Here is a 24,396-nt window from a genome sequence, read left to right on the forward strand (position 1 = left end):
CTCACTATATATAAGACCATAAAAACCAGATGCCACAAATATAACAAAATAAAATTACACAAAGTTCTCTGATTATGGAATCAGGCCAAAATCAGAAGCACAGGATCATGAGAAATTCTCCTATGACCACACACACACACACACACACACACACACACACATTTTGTTGCCGGAAGAGGGAGAGGAAGAGGGAGAGGGAGAGGGAGAGAGCAATTAAAAAAAATTTTTTTTAAATAATTTTATTTATTTGACAGAGAGAGAGAGAGAGACAGTGAGCGCACACACAAGCAGAGAGTAGCAGGGAGAGGAGAAGCAGGCTCCTTGCTGGGGCTCAAGCCCAGGATCCTGGGATCATGACCTCAGCCAAGGCAGTTGCCCAACCAAATGAGCCAAGAGGGCAAATTTTAAGTAGGCTCCACATTCTGCCATGAGGAGCCTATATAGGGCTTGAACTCACAACCCTGAGATCATGACCTGAGCCAAAATCAAAAGCTGGATGCTTATCTGACTGAGCTACCCAGGCACCTCACCTTATGATTAGAATTTTTAAAAATGTTTTATTCAAATTCAATTTAATAAACACATACTGTATTAGCAGTTTTAACAGCAGAATATAGTGATGCATCAGTTGCATACAACACCCAGTGGTCATTATCATTATCTTTATCATGTCCTCCTTAATGTTCATCCCTCTGTCCCCCATCTCTCCGTCCACTTTCCCTCCAACAACACTCAGTTTGTTTCCAAGTGTTAAAAGTTTCTTACAGTTTGCCTCCCTCTTTGTTTTCATATTATTTTCTCCCCTCCCTTCTCCTATGTTCATCTGTTTTGTTTCTTAAACTCCACATGAGTGAAATCATATGGTATATGTCTTTCTCTGACTTATTTTGCTTAACATAATACCCTCTAGTTCCATTTGCATGATTTCATTCTTTTTGATGGCTCAGTAATATTCTAGTGTGTGTGTATGTGTGTACACACAACTTCTTTATCCATTCATCTGTCAAGAGATAGATGGACTCTTTCCTTAGTCTGGCTATTGTGGACAATGCTGCTATAAACACTGGGGTACATGTGCCCTTTCAAATCACTATGTTTGCGGGGCGCCTGGGTGGCTCAGTGGGTTAAGCCGCTGCCTTTGGCTCAGGTCATGATCTCAGGGTCCTGGGATCGAGCCCCGCGTCGGGCTCTCTGCTCAGCAGGGAGCCTGCTTCCCTCTCTCTCTCTCTCTCTCTCTCTGCCTGCCTCTCCATCTGCTTGTGATTTCTCTCTGTAAAATAAATAAATAAAATCTTTTAAAAAAAAAGATCACTATGTTTGCATCCTTTGGAAAAATATCTAATAGTGCAATTGCTGGGACATAAGGTAGCTCTATTTTTTTTTTTTAATATTTTATTTATTTATTTGACAGAAAGAGAGAGATCACAAGCAGGCAGAGAGGCAGGCAGAGAGAGAGGAGGAAGCAGGCTCCCCACTGAGCAGAGAGCCCAATGTGGGGCTCGATCCCAGGACCCTGAGATCATGACCTGAGCTGAAGGCAGAGGCTTTAACCCACTGAGCCATCCAGGCGCCCCAAGGTAGCTCTATTTTTAACTTTTTTGATGAACCTCTATGTTTTCCAGAGTAGCTGTACCAGTTTGCATTCCCATCAACAGTGTAAGAGAGTTCCCCTTTTCTGCATCCTCGCTAACATCAGTTGTTTCCTGACTTGTTAATTTAAGCCATTCCAACCTGTGTGAGGTGGTTATTTCATTGCGGTTGTGATTTGTATTTCTCTGATGCCAAATGATGTTGAGCATTTGTTCATGTGTCTCTTGGCCATTTGTAGGTCTTCTTTGGAGAAAGATTAAACATTTTAGAACAAAAACTCAGAGCCTAAAAATCTAAAAAAAATCATAATGCACTTTAGATCTATTTTTGAGCTGAATAATAAAAATGCTCCATATAAACTGTGGCACGTAACTAAAACAATTAACTAAAGGAAAATGTACAGGCTTATAATATGTACTAAAGAAGAAATGATGAAAATTAGTGAGCTAAGCACCCACCTCAAGTTAGAAAAAGAACAATATAAACCCAAAGAAAATAGAAGACAGTAAAAAAAGATAAACATTCCAAGTGAGGATCAAGGGGTGCCTGGGTAGCTCAGTGGGTTAAAGTCTTTGCCTTCAGCTCAGGTCATGATCCCGGGCTCCTGGGATTGAGCCCCACGTCGTCTCGTCGGCTCTTTGCTCAGCAGGGAGCCTGCTTTCCCCTCTCTCTCTGCCTGCCTCTCTGCCTACTTGTGATCTCTATCTGTGAAACAAATAAATAAAATCTTAAAAAAAAAAAAAAGTGAGGATTAACAGGCCCCAAGCTGGTTTTTATGAAGACTAAAGATATACACAAATTTTTGTTGAGTCTGATGCAAGACAAAGGGTACAAAAAGCCAACCACAGATATGAAACTATTTATATCCACTACGGATCATACAGACTTTTTCTACTGGAGTAAAATTTATAGAAATCAGTGTAAAAGGAAACAGAACAGTTGAACAGTCTTACAGTCATTAAAAAAATTAAATCAGTAATTTTTAAACTTTCAAAAAAGAAAGCTACAAGTACAGATGGCATCACCCACAGGTTCTCCAAATATTCCAGGAAGAAATAACTCCAATTTTAAACATGTCCTTCCAGAGAACAGAATAAAAGGGTAAACTCCCTTTTAAATTTAAATTGGCTAACCTAACCCTGATTTCAAAACCTGTAAAGAACATTATGAGAAAAATATCACAAGCAGTTGTTTACCTACAAGCATAAATACATGAATCTTAAATTATGTCACACAAAATCCATTAATATACAATCACGAGAAAAAGTCGGTTTAATTTGGCAACTGAAGGCAGGTTTAACACCAGGAAATCAATTGAAAGGGGTCATAGTAAAAGATTTAAAAGCAAAATAACACAAGCGTCTCTATGGATCCAAAGAGAGCATAAAATTCACCTAGTCATAATTAAAAAACAGAACTCTTAGCAGAGCAGGAACGGAAAGACGACTTTCATAGTGTAAGAGAGGATAGCTAAAAAAACCAAAAAACCAAAAGATCCCCCCAAAACTATAGCATTTACGTGTAAGAACAAAATGTTGCAAGTTTGCACTTTTAAGGATGCCAACTATTGTCACTTGTATTCAACAATGTACTGGAGGTTCTGGCCAGTAAAGTTAGTCATGGAAAAAACTTGAAAGTAAGAAACCAACTGCCATTATACACAGATGATAGGATGATAGAAAAAATCTACACATATGTTATTAGTTTGGCAATTCTGCTGGAAATAAGCATCACTGTAAAAAATTAATTCTATTTCCACACAAAATTAATCAACAGTTGGAAAAAAGAAGTTTTGGAAAAGAGGACACTCATAAGATTTTATATATATATATCACATGTAATTTTATAATATAAAAATAAAAAATATCAAGGACCAAAACCACATCTATAAAAGATGTACTAGGTTTCCTCTTCTTCTTTTTTTTTTTTTTTAAAGATTTTATTTGTTTATTTGACACAGAGAGAGATCACAAGTAGATAGAGAGGCAGGTAGAGAGAAAGGAGGAAGCAGGCTCCTTGCTGAGCAGAGAGCCCGATGTGGGGCTCGATCCCAGGACCCTGAAATCATGACCTGAGCCAAAGGCAGAGGCTTAACCCACTGAACCACCCAGGCGTAGTGAAAACTAGAGGGGCTCCTGGGTGGCTCAGTGGGTTAAGCCTCTGTGTTAGGCTCAAGTCATGATTCTGGGGTCTTGGGACTGAGCCCCACATGAGGCTCCCTGCACAGGGTGGAGTCTGCTTCTCCCGCTCCCTCTGCCTGTTGCCCTGCTTGTGCTTTGTTTCTCTCTCCCAAATGAATAAAATATTAAAACAAAAAAAACAACCTATAAAAGTTTCTATATTCACAGATGTTAAAGAAGATCTAAATAATAGGGAGATCCATCATGTTCAAGGATTAAGAGATTTAGTAGTGCAAAAATACCAATTTTCACCAAAATTGATTCATATACTCATTACAATCTCAGCCAAAATCCTCACAGGTTCATTGGTTTTTGTTTACTTACTTTAGTGGAACATCATAAGCTGATTTTATAATTTATGTTAAAAACCTTTTTTTATATGCATGAGGCCTTTTTCTACATGACAGACCATACTGAGGTAGTTTTGCTTAATAAACAGTGCTGAGATGATTTGGTTTAATATAAATGAATGAATGAACAAACCTCAATCCCCAGATTCTACTGTTCATAAAAAATTCCAGGTATATTTTAGGATTAAATATGGAAGAACAAAAAAACATTTGGAAAAGTAACAGGAAATATCTTCAAAATCTTAGAATAGGGATCAAATCTTTAAAGATACAAAAAACACTAGTTGTAAAGGAAAAGACTTTTAAAATTTTAAAAAACTTCTAAAATTTTAAAAATTTTTAAGTGTTTTAAATAAGGCACCCCAGTAACCAAATTCACCATTAAGTAAGTGTTAAAGGCAAGTCACAAATTTAAAAAAAAAAAAGATATATTTGAACCACTTATAATTGACAGTGGATTTGATCCAAAACATATAAACTCATACAAATTATAAACAAAGGCAGACAACCAAATGGCAAATGGGCAAAAACCGCTAGAACCTCAGCACCTCAACAGAGAAAATCCAAATGGCCAACATGTATATGAAGAAGTGCACACCCTCATAAGGCACCAGGGAAACGAAAGCTGAAGTGAGATACAACTAGAAAGTATCAGATTGAAAAAAAATCTTCAAGTCTGAAAAATCTAAATGCTGATGAACATGTGAAAGAACGGGAACTCTCATACTGTAGGTAAAGTATAAATTGAGACAAACCCTTTGGAAAAATACCCAGGTATATCTGGTATAAAGATGCATACATATTCTTTAACACAGCAAATTCAACTCCTAGGAAATAATCTAAATAAAAGTGCATATATATACAAGATACATGTAAAGAAAACTACAGGGGGGAGAAAAAAGAAATCCATATGATTACTATTTGAAATAACCAAAGATCAGAAGCCATTCATGCATCTAAGAACAGAATGGGTAAATAAACTTAACTATAGTCAATCAACTTAATGACATATAGAAATGAAAATCAGTAAATGATAACTACATTTTATAACACGGATGAAAACTAAAGATGTAACAACAATAAATTACAGTATTTAGGGATGCAAAGTTGAATGGCAAAAGTATAAGCAAATAAGCAATTACTTCAGTAGTTAGGATAGAGGGCAGCTTGGTGGATAGCTGTAGTAGGGAAGGGCATGCTAAAGATTTCTGAAAGGCAGCCAATGTTCTGTGCTGGTTACAAAGGTGTTCATTTCACAATATTTTGTTAATTTGTACATTTATGTTTCATATACTTTTTAACATATATATTTCACACAAGAAATTTAAAAAAATGAAACGGAAGGTCAAAAAAATTTGAGCGCAGTGGTCATTTTGGGCAGAGACAGGGACTGAACAGAGGGCAGACTGGAAACTTTCAAGGAATTTGCAGTGTTCTGTCCTGAAGCTGGGTGGTAGGTACACTATTGTTTCTTCTATTAATGATACCTTAATTGTGCATGTACTTTTCATATTATACATACTACATATATAAAGTACCAGTGATAAAAGAAAACTGATAAATTGGAATTCAGCACTTCAAATGACGCCAACAAGAAAGCAAAAAGATAGTCCATAAAATGTGAGAAAATACTTGCAAATCATGTAAGAGATTTGTACTCAGAATATATAAATGGTAACAAAGATGGATGAACTTTTCTCTAAATCAGGCATACAAAAGAGATGCGTTGATAAACAAATGAACAGATGCTCAACATCAGCCGACGTTAGGGCAATGCAAATTAAAACCACACTGTGATACTACTCTATACCAAGGTGGTTATGATAAAAAAAAGAGACAGTAACGAGTGTTGGGGAGGATTTGAGAAACAAGAATTTTTATTTATTGCTGGTGAGAATGTAACATGGGGCAGCCACTTTTAAAAGAATTTATAAGTGTCTGAAAATGTTACACACAGAGATACCATATAACCCAGCAGGTTGACTTCTAGATACCTATCTAAGAGAAACAAAAACATGCATGCACACAAAGACAAGCACACAAATGTTCATAGCAGCATTATTCCTAACAGCCAAAAACTGGAAAGGATCCAAATGTTCATCACCTGACAAATGGATAAAAATCTGGTATAGTAATACAAAAGAGTACTGCTTGGCAACTAGAAAAAAAAAAAAATTAAGATGTGCTGATGCACATAACAACATGGTTAAATCTCAAAAACTTTACATGTGGTCAAAGAAGCCAGACATGAAAGATCACAGTGTATAATTCCATTTATATGAAATGTCCAGAATAGGCAAGTCTATAAAGATATACAGATAGAAAGTAGGTGAGTTGATGCTTAGGGCTGAGGGGAAATAGAGAGTGGCTCTTAATAGGCAAAGCATCTTCTTGGGGTAATGGAAATACTCTAGATTGTGGTGATAGCCACACAGCTCTGTAAATACAATAAAAACCATGAAACTGTACACTTAAAATGGGTGAATCTTTTGATACGTAAACTATCTCAATAAAACTTGTAGTTGTCAGGACAGCTTCCACAAATACTGCATTTTTCTGAAAGGAAGTCTTTTAGAACTTGATCTTGCTCTATCGGCAGTTTGTTTCCTCTCTGTTCCCATATCCTTCCCTCTTTAAGGGGAGAATAATTATAGGGGCAAAGTACCTACTGATTTCTTTTAAACATGAAACAGCATAAATCTTCAGAGATTTAAAAAAAGCATTTCAACTGCTAAATAACTGAAAGTATTTCTTAGGGTTGAAGAACAAAATGGATTCTGAAAATAAAGAAAATGGGTCATATACAATAAGGTAACTTCCAAAATTCTGAATGATGGAATCCAGAGCTTTATGCCATAAACCCTGAGGTATTAGTAATTTTGAAAACAACTCAGTACAAGATAAACAATATTCTCAGAATCTTAAGTTTCCACAAAGTGAATGAAACCCAGAGTACTCTTGCATCAGCTAATACAACAACCTGTTCTTTAAGGGTATATCCTTGTAAATACCTTCTTCCTAGAAAAAACTTCTGCAGGAGGGTTGTTCTTACCGATGATGTGAGGAGGAAACTGCCGGGCCTCGTTAGTTGAGGAACTGATGTTCCTGCAATTGCCATGGCAACTGTCTGGCTTATCATGCTTCCGCTCTCACTTTCATAGTCATCAGGGGCTATACAAATTGGTCTTCCTCGTTGATTTTGAGTTTCTAGAAAAAATAAAACCAAAACAAATAACAACATTTCCACTTGGTTAATTAACTATTAATTAACAGTTATTGAGCAACTTCCTATTCTCTATAACTCATTAAAAGAAAAAACCTGTTAACCTGAAATATTTATCATTAGATTTTATTTTCAACAATATTTTAAACATTAACTCATTCCTACTAATAACTTACAGTTTTGCAGAGAACTTGCTAGTCGAAGAAGATATAATAATATAAACATTTCTGCCTTCAGATTAGGAAGCCCACTTTGGAGATAAAAATACTGGTCGAACTACTCACTGTCAGTCCCTCAAGACACTGAGTTGCTTATCTTTGTATCACCCACTCTGTTCAAGTTCTTAATACGTAATGGGTACTCAATAAATGTCTGTTTTTGTTTTTTTTTTAATGCAAACTACAGCGTTTTATTTAGGACAAATGAAGGAATCCAAGAAATTCTAAATATGGAAAGCAAGAGCAATAAAACTTTGTGAGTTCTAGTTTTTAAAAAAGCAACGTAACTTCAACTTCTTACCCCTGTGTTAACAACAAAACTAATTCTTGTTATTCAGGTAAATATTAATTTCAATTATATATATGAATAAAAATGAGACTAAAGGTGGTAGACATCTGCTGTCTTTTCTTATATACATATTTTCGGATGCATAGTACAGTCTCATACCAAAAAACCTATTTTCTAATAGGCAGGTACTGAAGTGTTATAAATCATCTAAAAACTCATCATAAGAACTACTTAAGGAAAGCCTGCAGTGAATTCTCTCACGTAGTCAAAAGTTATTCAGTAATATAGTTAAATATTTACTGTTTACTTATGTCAGTGCACATTTCCTTGTATTGTTTTTCCTAAAATAAGATCTTTAAGCTTCGAGATATTTCTAAAACTTGGAAACACTGAGATTTCCTTTAGGATGTGTTTTAAATACACGAAGTACCTGTAAAGTCATAAAGCTGAGGAACAGTTTCCATGATGATGCCAATCAGAGGCAGATACAACATGGCCACCCTCGCCTTTGTCTGGGGGTCAGAGTACCGTGGGTCTGAGTCGTGACTGGATAGTAAATTGTGTACCATATTGATGACTTTCTTGTGCAATCCGAACAGTCTATTTAAAAAGAAGATGAAGCAGCAGCAGCAGCAGCAGAAAGGTCACAGAGATTAGTTGATATCTTTAAAGCAAACAGTAACTCACAGTACTGAATCAACTTTGTTAAACTTTGCCAAATATTTGCATGTATTCCTATGAAACACTTCTCATTATAAAATTAACAAATGTTTCTCTATATAAAGTAAAGATGGAGGGAAAAAGAAATGCTAAACAAATTCACCTAGGAGAAAATCTGAATTATTTTTACATTAACTCATTAGTGCATATTCACATTAAAGAACTTAAGACCCGTTATGGTTATATTTTAAAGAAAAAAAATCTTAAGTAGCTTCAAATTTTATTTCAAAATAGGTATTCTCACATTTATCAAAAATAAACTTTCATGTGCTTTTTCTAAAAGAAAAATCTTCTACCTAATGGATTATGCAGTCCATAGGCTGGAGGGTGGGTATTGTCTTTTGACTTCTCTTATTTAAATTTAGCTTCCTTGCTCATCTACCTCATTTGGGTCCTACACCTTCTGTAGACTCCCCAAATCCTGAGTTTCAACTGGGTTAAAATACTCATAATCACTAACTTTTTTATTTACACCTCTTCTCAAATTGAAGAAACTTTGACTATGCGAACCATTCTAAGTAAACATTTGGTCAACGTAGGTCCTTAAGGCTACAACTGGCAGCAGTCCCACATCTTATTCTCTCTCCTTCAGCCTCCCACCACCCATCTCAGAAAAAGATCTTGATTCCGACTTCCGATTTTTAGGAAAGAAAAACCATTCTGGATTTGCTCTAGCCAGATCTTTAACACACCTCCACATTTATATCTCTGTCATTCCTTTTGTCTCAGAAAAAGTTGTACTTCTCCCCCAAAAGTAATTTCTCCATTATGTTTAATGAACCCCATGTTTCTTCAACAGCTTCCATGCCCCCCACTAAACTCTTCCCTTCTTTCAAATAAGCCTTTCCTATGTTGAAAACACAAGTTCACTTGAAACTAGTCTCTTCTACCTTATATAATGTCTCCTCATAATAAATTATTACAACAATTTCTCCAGTAATAATTCCTGAATGTCCAGTCCATAGCAACTATTTTCATTTACTTCCTAGTATCTACTCCCTTTCTTTGGAACAAACAGTTTTTGAATGCTTACAACATGGTACTGTACTAGCTTCATCATTTAATAGCTAAATTTCTTAGGAGTACGTACCTTCTCTGTTTTCCTACCTACAATAGGGGGGTAATCGCCTACCTCATAAGGAGGCTATGAGAATTATGTTGCATAATTTATGTAGCATATTATTAGCACACTGCCTTCCTTGGTATTTGAGATCACAATGCCAATTTCAAAGCTGGGATTGGAAACCTGGGCCATTCATCTTATCTGCCACTTCACATTGCTACATATGAAATCTAGCTGGAGATTCTTCTTCTTTCCAAATTTTTATTCAGGAAGTGTATTTTTAAACACTGTCAAGAACCACATCTAACTGACACATCTCAGATTTTATTCTCCAGTTCTCTACTTGATGCTGTCATCTTCTCTTTTCTCAATTTTTTTCTCCAGATAGTTCCCTCCCTTTCCTCATAGTCTCTCTCATTTTACCCAAATCTCAGATTCCAGTCATTTGCTTTTTATGTTCTCCATTTTGAATTTTTCCATTACCAGTGAGGACTTCCAAACCTGGGTGTGTATTCCTTACTCTGTAGCTACCAGCCCAATGTTAACCTACCAATAAGCTCTACCCACTCATCTTTATTTTTTTTTTTTTAGATTTTTTTTTATCTATTTGACAGACAGAGATGACAAGTAGGCAGAGAGGCAGGCAGTGAGGGAGAGGAAAAAGCAGGCTCCCTGCCGAGCAAGAGCTCGATGCAGGGCTCGATCCCAGGACCCTGAGATCATGATCTGAGCTGAAGGCAGAGGCTTAACCTACTGACCCACCCAGGTATCCACCCCCCGCCCCACACTCATCTTTATAAGCCTTTCATAGGTCTACATTACTCAGTCACATGCAGTTATTAAAAAAATGTTTATGTAGGACCTGCAACATACTATTTTTTAAGTGTTAGGGATAACACTGTTCTTAAAGAGTTTGCTATTGCAAGAAAGAAACACAGACAAAAATAATAATTTAGTGTCACAAATGCAGTAAAGGTATTAATCTTCTATACAACTATGTGCTACAAAATTAGCATTTAATCATATTGTTTCATAGTCTTAATTTTCTGACTATAATGAAAGTTTCTAGAGAGCAAATGTTTGATCACTATTAAAACATATTATTGCCTCCAAGGAATTATTCTTATTAGCAAGCAGATTAAGTAAAAAGAAAATCATTATTCTCAAGGACCTATCCAAGACAATATATGTTGTATTTTTTCTATATACCACTAAAGAATAGAAAATCTAGAGATTGGCTGAGAATCTCTTAAAGTCAATTACTTATATGTTACTGAATTAACATATTTATAAATGTGCCATACATGATTTTAAGGTATTGGAAGTGTAACAGTGAACAAAAAAGAAGAAGTGTGTGCTCTCCTAAAATCACTTTATAATGGGAGGAGACAGAAATAAAGCAGCAAATTTCAGAGAAAGGTTTTGTAGAAAATAAAAGAGGGCCATATGTATAAGAATGATTGTGACAGGGCAGTGTGTCTATCATTTTGATTGGGTGGCCAGTGAAAGCCTCGCCTAGAAGATGCTATCTGAGTGGAGACCTGAAGAATCACAAGGAGCTAAAAGGTACATGACAGTCTTACGGTAACATGAGCACTGCTTTTTTAGGCAGAGAAAAAAAAAATCCAAGTGCAAATAACCTAAGTTATGAGTAACTTTGGCATACTAAACAGAAAAAAAGATTGAGATGGCTAGATTTTAGTATGTGGGGAGGGAAGATAGTGACAAAATTACACAAGAATCAGATAAATAGGGCTTTGAGGACTATTACTAAAAGTCTAGATTTTAGGGACACCTGGATGGCTCAGTCAGTTAATTGTCCTACTCTTGATTTCGGCTCAGGTCATGGTCTTGGGGTCATGAGATCGAGTCCCACATTGGGCTTGCCACTGAGCGCAGTCTGCTTGGAATTCTTTTCTTCTTTCTCTCCCTCTCCTTCTGTCCCCGCTCTCAACACCTCCCATACTTTCTACACACAGACATGCACTCTCTAATAAATAAAATCTTAAAAGTCTGGATTTTACCCAAAGAATAGAAAAGCACTAATTCAAAAAGATAAAAGCACCTCTATGTTTACTGCAGCCTTATTTATAATAGCCAAGATATGGAAGCCACCCAAATGTCCATCAACAGATGAATAAAGAAGATATATGTACGTGTATGTATGTGGGTATATATATGTATATACCCACAAACACACACACACAGGAATATTCGCCATAAAAAAGAATGAACTATTGCTACTTACAATAGCATGGATGGATCTAGAGGGTATAAAGCTAAGCAAAATAAGTCAGTCAGAAAAAAAAATACTCTATGACTTTACTCATATGTAGAATCTAAGAAACAAAACAAACAAACAAAGAAAAAAACAGATAAACAAAAAACCCAGACTCTTAGCTAGGGAGAACAAACTGTTGGTTACCAGAGTGGAGGGGGCGGAAGGATGGATAAAATAGGTGATGGGTTTTAAGTACTACACTTGTGATGAGCACTGGGTGTTATATGGAAGTACTGAATCACTATATTGTATACCTAAATGGATATTACACTGTATGTTAACTATACTGGAATTTAAATAAAGACTGTTAAGCTATTTAAATTCAATCATCAGACAATATGCCCCTTCCTTACTACGTCAATTTCCAAAAATTCTGTACAAGTGTATACAACTTTGGAAGTTCTTAAAACCTAAGAATATTTGTTTATGGGGCATACTTTGAAGTAAAATGCTACATAGTGTAATGGCAAACAATATATTTTCTTTACAAGGAATAGAAAACCCAATCCATTTCCTTCGAACTGAAATGTGCCTACTATACATCACCAAATCTATGAGTCTACCTACTAATACACAGAGTATTTTTTGTAACCATTAAGAAGGAAAACTACCAAATAAACCAAGATATGCCACTGATTTCAAAAGAAACCTCAAATTCAGAGATGATAAAGTATGAAAAAAATGGCTCTCTTAAAAATCAGTGAAATGCAGAAATACCATGGAAATGGGACTTAGTGAATACAGAGGTAGATGAAGAGTGGTGAAGACTAGTCTTTTGATTCTTAGGAAAGTAAGTGCAATACTTCTGTCCCATTATCCAAAAGCAAACTGCTACTCCACGAGGCAAAGTAACTCTACTCACCCTTCAGCATCAGGGTCTAAAATGACAGCCAGTTCTGTTAATACAAGTCCTGCCAAATAATGCTGTTGGCGGAAAGGCACAGACAATTCAAACATATTTGCAATCTTCTGGTCTTGTACGTTTGTGGAAAATCCAGAACTCTGTTTGGGAGTGAGGTAGAAGAAAACTACAATAGCTGTGCAACAAAACATCCTACAGACAGAACATTACAATAAAGGCAATATGAGCATTATCTCAAAGTAAGATACACCTCGCTTAGGGTAGCTTATTTTACATCACTATTATTCACATTGGAGAAAGTAACTCCTCTTACTTTTGGTATAGGAAGCTCTGATAAAATAACACTTTAAATTATTTTCAATTTCCTTTTTCTCATATTGAAACTTTTCTATCTTTTTAAAATCTTTATTCTTTTAGCCATTTAATGTTTCAATATACCTTAAAGGAGAAAAAAAGTAACTAAATCCAAATGATATATTATGTATTTACTGCTGAGTACAAAAGATATATTGGTAGTCAAAGCTATTGATTTCCAGAGAAAGTCCAAATACCAGTAAAACTGTTTTTCAGAGAAAATACTATCTTTAGAAAATTACTATCATTTTGTCATTCACTCACAGTTTTTAAAAGAGTTTTAATACTGCAAAATAGCATCCTCCCAAGATATAGTTCAGGACAAAAGTGTCTATACAATCTCATCCCCCTCTAATTCATATTCAAGACCAACCATATGGGGAACAAGAGAATGGAAGGAATTCTGTTAATTTCTTGGCTGAATGAGATGTTCAAAAGGGAGTAAGGTGTAAACAAACGTGTTTCATTAAAGGTTTTAGGAACTATACTATGATTAATCTGTTCCTCACTGGACAGCCACATCTCTGGCAGAGGATGTGGAAGAAAGCAAAAGACTAGCCTTATCCATTATAGAAAGAGGTGTATGCTAGCCAGGTCAAAGAGTATGTGAAAATAGGCCAATCCATAAGCTTTTTCATAAAGGCAAAATGTTTTCTAATCTAGGTAAAGTTTAAAAAAAATACATATTTTTATAATGAATCTGAGATTGATCTAGGCTACGGAATTACAACCAGGAATTAAATAACTCAAAAATAACACTACAAAAAGTTAAGATCAATTTTAACTTTAAACATTAAGAGATTAAGAAAGCTTAAGAAAGCAGCTTGTCTGCCTTAGGAATTACAAAGCAGAAAGAATGTTTCACTAGAAGGAGCTTCTCTGATATTAAAACCAGAAAATCCCTTTATCTCAATCTGTATGACAGGACACGAAGTAATTGCTTTGATAACCCCTTTTTGTCTTGACAGAGACCACTCGCTACTCAAGTCCATTGCCACCCAAGAAAACCTTACGGACATCCACCTACTTTCCTTTGGGTTTTCAAGGTACAAGAGATGTAGGCAGGGCTTCCTCGGACTGCCCTGCAGTTTGACTTCTTTCCCAGCTACATTATGCCTCATGCCTTTTCCTTTCACAGGTATTGGTCCCAAATAAACATCTTCTAGCCCAGACTCAAGACAACTTTGCATTTGCTTCTAGAAAACCTGATCTGCAAAAAAACATCTCAATGGGCTTATCTAAGTGAATTCACTCACGTGGATATGCACAGATCTGTAAGAGGACAACATGGTAGTTAAGACCTCGGGCTCTAGAATAAAGTCAACACGTGGCTTGACTCAAAGTCTAGCTCTGCCACTTATTACTGTGTAATCTTGAGCAAGCTCATGACTTTTCTGTGTTTCATGTGCAAAATGAAAATAATAGAATTTACCCCCCAGAATTACTCTAAGGAGCAAATAATTAATACTTACAAAGCCTTTAGCATGGAGCCTATCACACAACTATTATTCAACAGTGTTTCCTACCATTTTCTCCAGTGTTCAGAAAGCTTTCGTACAAACATGGGCTCTATAAAAAACTTTTTCAGACACCGCATACCTGAGATGTTGCCGAAGAAACAGATGGCGACGGTGATGCAGGGGGAGTGAGCAGACTGCAGGGCAGGTTCAGTGTAACGTAGTGCTCATGGCTGCAGACAATTCGTAGAAAATCCAGTCTCAAAGACACCAGCACACTTGGATTTGGTAATGAATATAGCTTTGAAGATACCTTGTAAGCATTACATAAATAAAAGAATACCAATTGAATTCATCATTTCTCTAAGCCAACACCAGAAGGACAGATGAAGTACTGAGTGAGCAGTTTTGGGTTTTGTGGTTTAAACAACAGTATCAGCTTTTTCCAGAGTTACTGCTAGAATAAAAAAATAGGGAACTAGAAGATCTACTTAAGATGTACAAATCCACTGACCAGGCTAAAAGTCATATTCTCTATATTTACAATATAGCATTAATATTTCCACTTCTCAAAGATACACTTTATGAAGGAAAAGTATATGACCAAAATAACTTCATAAAAGAAATGATCCATTGGGGGTGCCCTGAGTGGCTCAGTCGTTAAGTGTCTGCCTTCGGCTCAGGTCATGATTCCGGGGTCCTGGGATGGAAACCCCACATTAGGCTCCCTACCTGGTGGGAAGCCTGCTTCTCCCTCTCCCACTCCCCCTGCTTGTGTTCCCCCTCTCGCTGTGTCTCTGTCAAATAAATAAATAAAATCTTTAAAAAAAAATAACAAGAAAACGATCCATTCTTTGGATAATTAGCACCCTGTGTTAACCTATATTTATGATTAGCTATTTGTCTATTCACCCAGCTACATGGTAAGCTACGCTGAGGAGACATATACACACTGACTTGAAAGTTTTGGCATCCCTGGGGTCTAGCTCGATGTTTGGCAACCACAGAAAGTCAATGCTTAAAGAACAACGACAAGATCTGAGGAGCAACAGAACATGAAATTCTGGGGGGAAAGTAAAAATAATACATACTACTGCAAATACTTCCAAGTGGGTCAGTGACCACATGTAATTTTAACTTCTCTATTAAAAGGAACATACAGGGGCACCTGAATGGATCAGTTGGTTGGATGAGCATCCAACTCTTGCTTTCAGCTCAGGTCATGATCTCAGGGTTGTGGGATCAAACACCATGTTGACTTGTACTCATCGCAGAGTCAGCTTGGGAGTCTTTCTCCCCCCTCCGTATGCCCCTCCCCCCAATCATATGTACACTCTCTAAAATAAATCGGTCAATCTGTGGAACACACAACAAAAGTAGCTGATAGAACAGATCTTCAAAATTCTAAATATTAGACTGCCAAACAGCATTCTAAACCAGTAATTCTCAGAAACGAGCCTGTGGACCAGTGGGAAACATTGCACAAGCACTGTGTCCCACACGTCCCTCCCCTACCCCTAGGATTCAAACTCCTCAGTAACTCTGGGATAGGACCCAAGAGCTGTGTATATTTAAATTTCCTTTAAAAGGTAATTCCAGAATGATTATACAGCTCACTACCCACATGGCCTAAGAGGACCAATAACTAATGTTTTCCAAAAGGCATATTCATCAGTTGATAAAAATGTTAAAGTCAGCTGTTTGTAGAAAAGTTCCAGGATGCTTTTTTAGTAAAAGCAACATAATGGAAAAGATAAATAAATTAAAAAAATAATAAAAGCGACAAAGTGATTGACTGGGGATTTGGGTAAACATCCATCCATGATTCTAAACTCTACAATGTCTAAGTCTACATTAGGAGGACTACACAGCAAAATGCAGTTGCTTTAAAAATCACCCAATAAATACACAAACAAGTTCATTTGGCTATACATTGTAACTGGTACTCTTACATGGCATCATGGGGGTTGCTTTACATTATTTTTTTCTATTATATTTTTTAAAGTTTATTTTATTTATTTATTTTTTTAGTAATCTCTATACCCAATGGGGGGCTCACACTGACAAACCCAAGATCAAGAGTCACATGCTCTTCGGACTGAGTCAGCTAGGCACCCCCAGGGCTATTTAACATTCAGTCTAGTGACTTGCTGATCTGCTGCAAAATGGGAATCAAAGGTCCCTGCTGGGCCAGTAAAACCAAGGAAAAGTCAGCTGTACAGATATCAACTTGCCATAGGCCTGTGTCCTCATAAAACTAATGAAATTTATTTTTGTCTTACTAATAAAAATACCCTGCTTTTATTTTTTAAAGACTTATTTATTTAAGAGAGAATGAGAGGGAGCGAGAATAGGGGGAGGGCCACAGGGAGAGGGAGACAAGCAGACTCCCAGCTGAGCAGGGAGCCTGACACGGGGCAGGGCTCGATCCCAGGACCCTGAGATCATGACCTAGGCTGAAATCAAGAGTCAGATACTTAACCAACTAAGCCGCGCAGGTTCCCCAGAGAGTCTCTCTCAGAGCCTCTCCCTCCACCCCTTCTGTTCATGCTCTCTCTCAAATAAATCCTTTTTAAAAAGAAAAATGCTGTTTTTTAAAAACATCAGTATATGAATGCGTTCTGGAAGATATCTAAGCTGTAACTCTAAAAACAGCAAACACAGTATTTAAATTATTTGTTAACTATTACTAATTATGCATTACCTGTTTATAGCAGGTCTTAATAAGGCTAAAGACAAATCCTCTATCCATAACAGACAACAGATCATTGAGAAAGAATGCAAGGCTTGTGTTGAGTCTCTCAACCATTTCTGTGTCCTGGAAAACAGAATAAAAAGCAAAAAAACAAATAAGAGTATGACAGCTTAATGTGAGTTCGACAGAAATTTAATTTTTTAACAAGTTATCATTACCTTCTGAAATCGTGAAACTATATCACTAGCAATTGTGCTGACAAGAGCAGCAATGTCATCCATGAAACGTTCTGGAAAACGACTTTTCCTTGGTGCATCAAGTTTATCATTAAAATATAAATGATGCACCATGCTCTTTACCTGAAAAAATAAATAAGGCATTAGTTTAATTTTTTATGAATGCAATTAACAGTTAATCATATCCGGGCTATTTTTTCACTACACTATGTTATTTAACAGATGGCTAAAATACTTCTAGCCCCTCAAATACTTTGAGACTCTCCCTGCAGTAGCTTATGTTCCCAAGAAGTATCAAACACCGTACAACTCAATCACTGCATCACCTTCATAAAATTATTCTGGCTACCAATATGAAAAGAATTATGGATATGAACAGAAAAATAGTTCACCTTTCAAATTTGTTTTAAATGAAATCTTTTCTAAGATGTAACATTTTGACATTCCATATATGCCCAACAGTAAGCTCTGAGACACTAGACACACTGACTTCACTGTGGTCTCTTCAGCATCTATAATATAGTGACGTATGGTGAGTGTACAGTAAACACTGATGACTCAATATGAATAGTAAACTCTTGGGCAAAAATTAACAAAGTGATTCACGTGTACAAAATGCTTCTGTGGGCACCTGGGTGGTTTAGCCTGCTGAGCATCTAACTCTTGGTTTCAGCTTATATCATGATCTCAAAGGTCCGGAGATCAAGCCCTGCACTAGACTCTGTGCTCAGTGCAGAGCCTGCTGGAGAGTCTCTTCCTATGCTCTTCCCCCGACATGCTGATGTGCACACTCGTTCCCGCTCTCTAATTAAAAAATACCTCTGGATATTGACTATTACAACAATGTGGTAATAATAATAAAGAATTCAGGGAAAGCAAAACAAAGTTTCAACAATTAGTAAACAGCAGAGTTACGTTTTAAACTGTAGCTTTTTAACTATTCTTAAGAAATCTGAACATACACGTAAGACTATCAAAAAATCAAAATTACAATTTGATCTTATATTAAAAGCACAAGAATTACAAACTTGGTGTTTATTCTCCAGAGGGGGAAAAATGAGAAGCCTATCACTTACATAGGGTCCCTGACTTATTTTCTTCTGTAGATTAGTAAATCTCTAGAAAAACTGTCTTCTTATCCCCAATATAGGTAACACTCAATGCTGAGAATGACCCTATGACATACTCTGGAAGCTCCTTCTGTTTCTTGTCTTCCTGCCTTCCTTTTTGTTATTGTTGTTTTGTTTTCCATTATATTTTTACACATTCCTCTTTTGGAAGAAAAAGTTTCAATGACTTCAGCTTTCTAGAGGTTGAAGAGGAAGAGTCCCTAGTGTCAGAACGCCCGAGTTTGAAGCCCAGTTCTGTCTCTCTGTGCATTGAAAACCCCTAGCCCACAGGGACAGTGCTACACATAGTACATACTTGGCAAATCTTCATTGCTCTTGTGTATATATGAGTTTATATGTATATAAATATTAAGATATTAATCCATTTGTTTTTAATATCATGTATTAAACTGAGCCGAAAGTGTTGTTATTAAGCTTTCGAACCATGAAAGCAGTGAGAATCTTTAAAGCCCTTTTTATCTATGTTTGGGATGAAATCTAAAATACATTATGTGCTAGCCACATCCAGACTAAGAAATAAGGTACCATGTTTTTCTTTAAAAAAAGAGCTGGTTCTGCAACCATCTCTAAAATAATAGTTAAGCAGAGCCTTCTAATTCCACCTGAATTATGCTCAGTGTCCACAGTGTTTATGCAGAGATGTAACAAATGTTAATTTTGTATTGGAGGCAGGTGTCAAACCCTAAGAAGGACAACTGAAAAGGCTTTTTAGGATAAAATAATGAGCTAACACAAAGTTGCCAACTAAGGAAAACAGTATTAAAAATGTGTTGGGCTTGCTCACCATTAACTCAAAAAAGAACCAGGCTTGTTGCAAAGCTGATTCCCGCACGCTGCCACTGCAAACAACCCACTGCAAAGCCAGCTCCTCATGAAAAAGCTATCCAGAAGTAAATCCAAAGTTATTATCAAAGTCATATCTGCTGATAACACAAACCAAACCATAATGCAATTACAAATGAAGCTATAATGAGAATAAGCAAAATAAGGCAGGTGAACCATTCAATGATGCAGTGAGGACACCCATTAACGAAACGGCTGTTTATACATGGAAGACAGTGGCATGTTGAACAGCTGAAAAAATTACATGTTATCTTGCAGTAAAATGTAATTTTAAAAGGGCAGGTGGGAAACAGCCTCCTAAATTGTACCTGCAAACAGAAACTAGACCAAAACTCACAGTTACAAATACGATCTTGTTTGTGCCTTAAATACATATTCCAACATATGCAAATACATTCATGAACTTTGCTGGTACAATTTAGGAAATACCTTTAGAAATTTAAACTTTGATGTAAGCCATTAATTTTCAAGTTTTCAAGTATCTGAAGTCTTTTTTATAAACATAGCGGAAATTTCCTGCCTTATAATGGATATGCATACAAAGCATTTGCAAAGTAGGGTATATCGATATGAAAAGGACTAACAAAACTGTGCATAAGGGAAGCAAATCAACATATCTTACTAAGAGTGATAATTTTTCTAACTCATCTTCCTTTCCCTGGAGATTTAAAACACAAAACAGAGCAGTTACAGAAACAGAATTCAGAACTGATACATTTTTTGGTACTAAAATCTGATTATCAAATTTGATTTCAAACAGTCAATCCCAAAGATAAAACATTTCACTAACAAAAGAGCATACACTGGAGTGGTATGCCCAAAAAGGCAACAGACAAGCAGTGCTTGCTCAAATGTATTTTTAAACAAATAATTTAAATGCAATTATTGTAACATACTGGCTACATAAAGAAATCTTACATCTATTTAACTGTTGGAATTTTCCCCCTATACGGATTGTCTTCATATGAATCTACCTTTTTAGTTGGTAAGCGTCCCGTTAATGTTTGTAAGAAACTTGACGTCTCTGTGTGCGAAGACATACGATTACAACTTCGATCCATAGCCTATGGAGTGGAGGTGAATGAATGATGAGATAACATTAAAGTCTGCTGTGGAGGGCGCTGCAGCTCAAGGATTACATACAATTTTTTAAACAGTCTTACTTTGGTTTCAACAACTGTTTTATTATTGCTCATCTCATTTTTACCATTTTAAGCTGCTTTAATGACAGTGCATTAGAAGTATCAAAATGGCTTCTATGTACTTTTAGTAAAAAGATGAATTATTTTAATGATTATATAAATTCAGAGTGCTGCAAAGAATGAAACTTTTATCTGTGTGATCTATACACATGCACACATCCAGTAAGAAAATGTATAAAGTAAAAACATACTTCTCACTGGTCTCAGATCAAAAAGAAGAAATCAAGAGTTTTATATTCAATCAAGGAAATCAAAAGGTTAGAATGGTTTCTTTCACTTTTCACTATCAAAAACTACTATTCAGATCTGCCATGTATTTCAAATATAAAACGTTTATTATACTAAACATGAAATCAAATTCTTCAAGAACAAGAGCATTTCCCTCCAAAGCCAATACACAGATGAGAAGTATATTTTGAGGTGCCATGCAATATTAGCCATGAAGCAACTAGACTTAAGTAAGCAAAACCTAGTTCAACTAAGTTATACACAAATTTCATACTTTGCAACACAATACGAATTAAAATGGATTTTTGCTTCTGGTATTAAACCTTACAGCATGGGGATCATATACTGTTCACACTTAATTTCAGCTTAGTCCCAGTATTTCTAATCAGTAATTATGGAAAAAAAAAAAAAAGGCAAGACAGTAAATGCTAAATGAAAAGGATATAATAGCTACACTTTAAACCAAAAGCAAATGGAAAACTGCCAGGTTTTTTCCACACAAATTTTTTTTTTTTTAATTCTTACTAAGTGTGCTACCCTTACAGTAGAAACTGTTATCAAAGCCATCACTTGCATAAGCAGCAGGCATTGAAATACCAAGAGAGTATACAGGGAGGAAGTAGGAGGAAGAGACAGGAAGTAGGAAAGGACAGCATTACTGGTGCAACTGGTGGTATTCATGCATAGTAGTTGGAAAATGTGCTAAGTAAACAAAAATACACACTTTTTAATGATTAAAAAGCAAGCCACTGAAATCATAGTATGTACTAAAAAGTAATGTTCTAAAAAGAAACATCAGCAGCCAATAAAGAAACCTCTAATATAAACACCACCTGTGTTGATTCTGCACTTGGACTGGGGTTGGATCCCCATGGGGCAGCTTTTGGACCACCAGTGTTAACCCAGGAATTGGAGCGATCTAAACCCTAAGCATATAATAGAAAGCAGTTGGAAAGGAAAGAAATATTACATGTGGCATGCTATAAATTATTCTTAAAGAAATCCAGACTTTCCAATGCAAACATGTTTTTAATTAGTACTGTTAAAGCAACCAAAATTTCTAGGCATCAAGAAGTATTAGTTCACCATAATTACCTTATTACATAATTTGTTTTTAAATCATGAAGAATAATAAGTACAGCATTTAAAGACAATTTCTCTTTAGTTGGAGTACCAACTAAAGTTCCCACAGCACCATCCTCCCAAACCCTTCTTAAAGATGGCACGAGTTAGTAACATAATTTCCCCTGAATCTAAATAGGATTTAAAAGGGAAAAAAAAAAAAAAAGAAGAAAATAATTTCATTCTTGTCTGAAAGACTTTATTTGCATTTTGTCATCAATTGAAATTTCTGTGTATTGATATTCCATAATTCCATTTGACCTTGCTTCCTCTTTTGCTTTCTTTTAACAGACCAACAAGAGAAATTAAGAAAACAAAAGAATTAAGAAAGAAAAAAGGGATCACTAATACTTGCTCCTGCCTAAAAATGAGGGTGGATTTGAGGTTGGGCTGTTTTACTGTGCTTGTTGTAATTAAACATAATGGGCTACTATTTTATATAAATATCATAAACAAAAGCATTACGATGGGGCTGGTCTGTAGGAATTCCATCTTCATTATCATGATCACCGACGTTAATTTAATATGCTACCAATGTGTACGATCAGAAGTGAATTACATCTGTTCCTCTCTGAAAGAAGTTACTATCCCAGGTGAAGAGAACCGGGGCTTTCATTTCTTAAATGTGACTGATCGTTAGAGTCACTCGGGAAGTTTTAAAACCTTCAGATTCTGGGCCCCATCCCCAGAAGTCCTGATTCAGCAACCTGGGCTGTGGCCTGGGAATCTATTAGAACTGGAGCCAGTTATAAGGGATTTTTAGAAGATTGTTGGAATAAGAATAATGAAGACAACCCAAGACAAGGTGACAAAGTATGGACCCAACCCCAGACAGCACTGAAGGATAGGTAAAGGAAAAACAACAGTAGTAACAACAATAATCAACTGTGTAGACACATGTGTATCATCTGGGAAGGTCAACAACAATAAATATGCAGGGCATTAACGCTATAAACAATTTAAGAATTTCTGAGAGTGAAGCCTATGTATCAGTACTATGGGAGGGAATGAGGATTAGGGAGAAGGAGGCAAGACAAACTGCTACCTCTCAAGAGCATAGGTTTTTAGGGAGAGTATTTCCTCTTCCCCCCTATTTTTCAAAAAATACAGAGTACTTGAATGATATAGTAAGTATCCATTTCCACTCATTTTTTTATATTGATTTTGATAATGTGTAAGATGAGTGTTGAAATTCAAATCCAGGTTCTACTGCTTATTAGTGGTAAAACCTAGGGTAAATTACCTAATCTCTTTTTCAGTTCCCTAGCATAAAATAGGATAATGATAGTCTCCCTCATATTGCAAAGATCAAATTTAAAAATGGAAGTAAATTACGAAATACAATGCTTCAAATATAGTAAACACTCAAAAAAGAGTTCTGGGTGCCTGGGTGGCTCATTCGGTTAGGCATCCGCCTTCAGTTCAGGTCATGATTCCATGGTCCTGGGATTAAGTCCCACATGAGGCTCCCTGCCCAGTGGGGAGTCTGCATCTCCCTGAGCCCCTCTCCTGACTTGTGCTCGTTCTCGTGTGCCTGCACTCTCTTTCACAAATAGATAAAATCTTTCAAAAAAAAAAAAAAAAAAAAAAAGCTCTAACAAAAACTTCCCAAGCATGTTTTTTAAAATGCTTTCTAGAAAAGTAAATGAGACAATATTCAAATACTAGTAAAATTATGTAATCAGATTTATTTAAAATAAAATACCTACCTTCTCAGAACCCCATATTATTTCAAACAAAAGCAAATCTGCAAACAATGTTTTTCAGATATGTTAAAACAAAAGTTTTCACCAGTCTCCCAAATTATGTCTCCACCATATAAAGTTCTTTCTGCTATTTGCAATTTTTACAACCACTATTCATGTTACAAAAATAATACATAAGCATCTGATTTTTGCAACATTATAACTGTGCTCTTCTACCATAAATTTCCACAATACCAATAATTTTCCTGTACTCTTAAATACACTTTTCAGCTCCTTAATTTCCTTTAAAATTAAGGCACATGTTAATCAGTAATGTGAGAATAAACAAATCTCTTTGTCATTGTATATTATATCCACAATACTGAGACTAAACGGTTACAATTACATCAAGTTGAAGTTAACTATTTAAAGAAAACCCATGGCCCATTATTTTGTAAAGCAAATAATTGCCACAATTTAAGTGTTACAAAGCTAAGAATTATATCTTAACTTAGTTAAGCAAATTCATCACTGATATTTACTAATGTTAGAACTATGTTTACTGATCTCCAATGAACAGAACAGATTAACCAAGTGTGTGCACATGTGCATGAAAGAGCTTTTGTTTCTGTCACATCTCTGTAACATTATTTTGTCCCTTAAATATA

The 24,396-nt window shown here is 35.9% G+C and overlaps 1 protein-coding gene across 13 annotated transcripts in view; it reads right to left on the reverse strand.

The window, feature by feature from the left end:
• Nucleotides 1–24,396, reverse strand: part of DOCK7 (dedicator of cytokinesis 7) — a 221,215-nt gene that overhangs the window by 52,004 nt on the left and 144,815 nt on the right. For 5 of the 13 annotated variants that reach the window (XM_059374953.1, XM_059374952.1, XM_059374951.1 and 2 more), the window contains exons 23-32: nucleotides 21,755–21,847; nucleotides 20,466–20,555; nucleotides 20,114–20,149; nucleotides 19,433–19,528; nucleotides 17,501–17,641; nucleotides 17,292–17,405; nucleotides 14,730–14,900; nucleotides 12,777–12,916; nucleotides 8,281–8,450; nucleotides 7,173–7,327 (exon numbers count right to left, since the gene is read on the reverse strand). In XM_059374953.1, the coding sequence (XP_059230936.1) occupies nucleotides 7,173–7,327; nucleotides 8,281–8,450; nucleotides 12,777–12,916; nucleotides 14,730–14,900; nucleotides 17,292–17,405; nucleotides 17,501–17,641; nucleotides 19,433–19,528; nucleotides 20,114–20,149; nucleotides 20,466–20,555; nucleotides 21,755–21,847 (1,206 nt within the window). The remainder of the gene's footprint in view (nucleotides 1–7,172; nucleotides 7,328–8,280; nucleotides 8,451–12,776; nucleotides 12,917–14,729; nucleotides 14,901–17,291; nucleotides 17,406–17,500; nucleotides 17,642–19,432; nucleotides 19,529–20,113; nucleotides 20,150–20,465; nucleotides 20,556–21,754; nucleotides 21,848–24,396) is intronic. The other 8 variants (XM_059374958.1, XM_059374960.1, XM_059374959.1 and 5 more) reach the window with 3 other exon arrangements.

Source organism: Mustela nigripes, chromosome 14, assembly GCF_022355385.1.
Source record: "Mustela nigripes isolate SB6536 chromosome 14, MUSNIG.SB6536, whole genome shotgun sequence".
NCBI lineage: Eukaryota > Metazoa > Chordata > Mammalia > Carnivora > Mustelidae > Mustela > Mustela nigripes.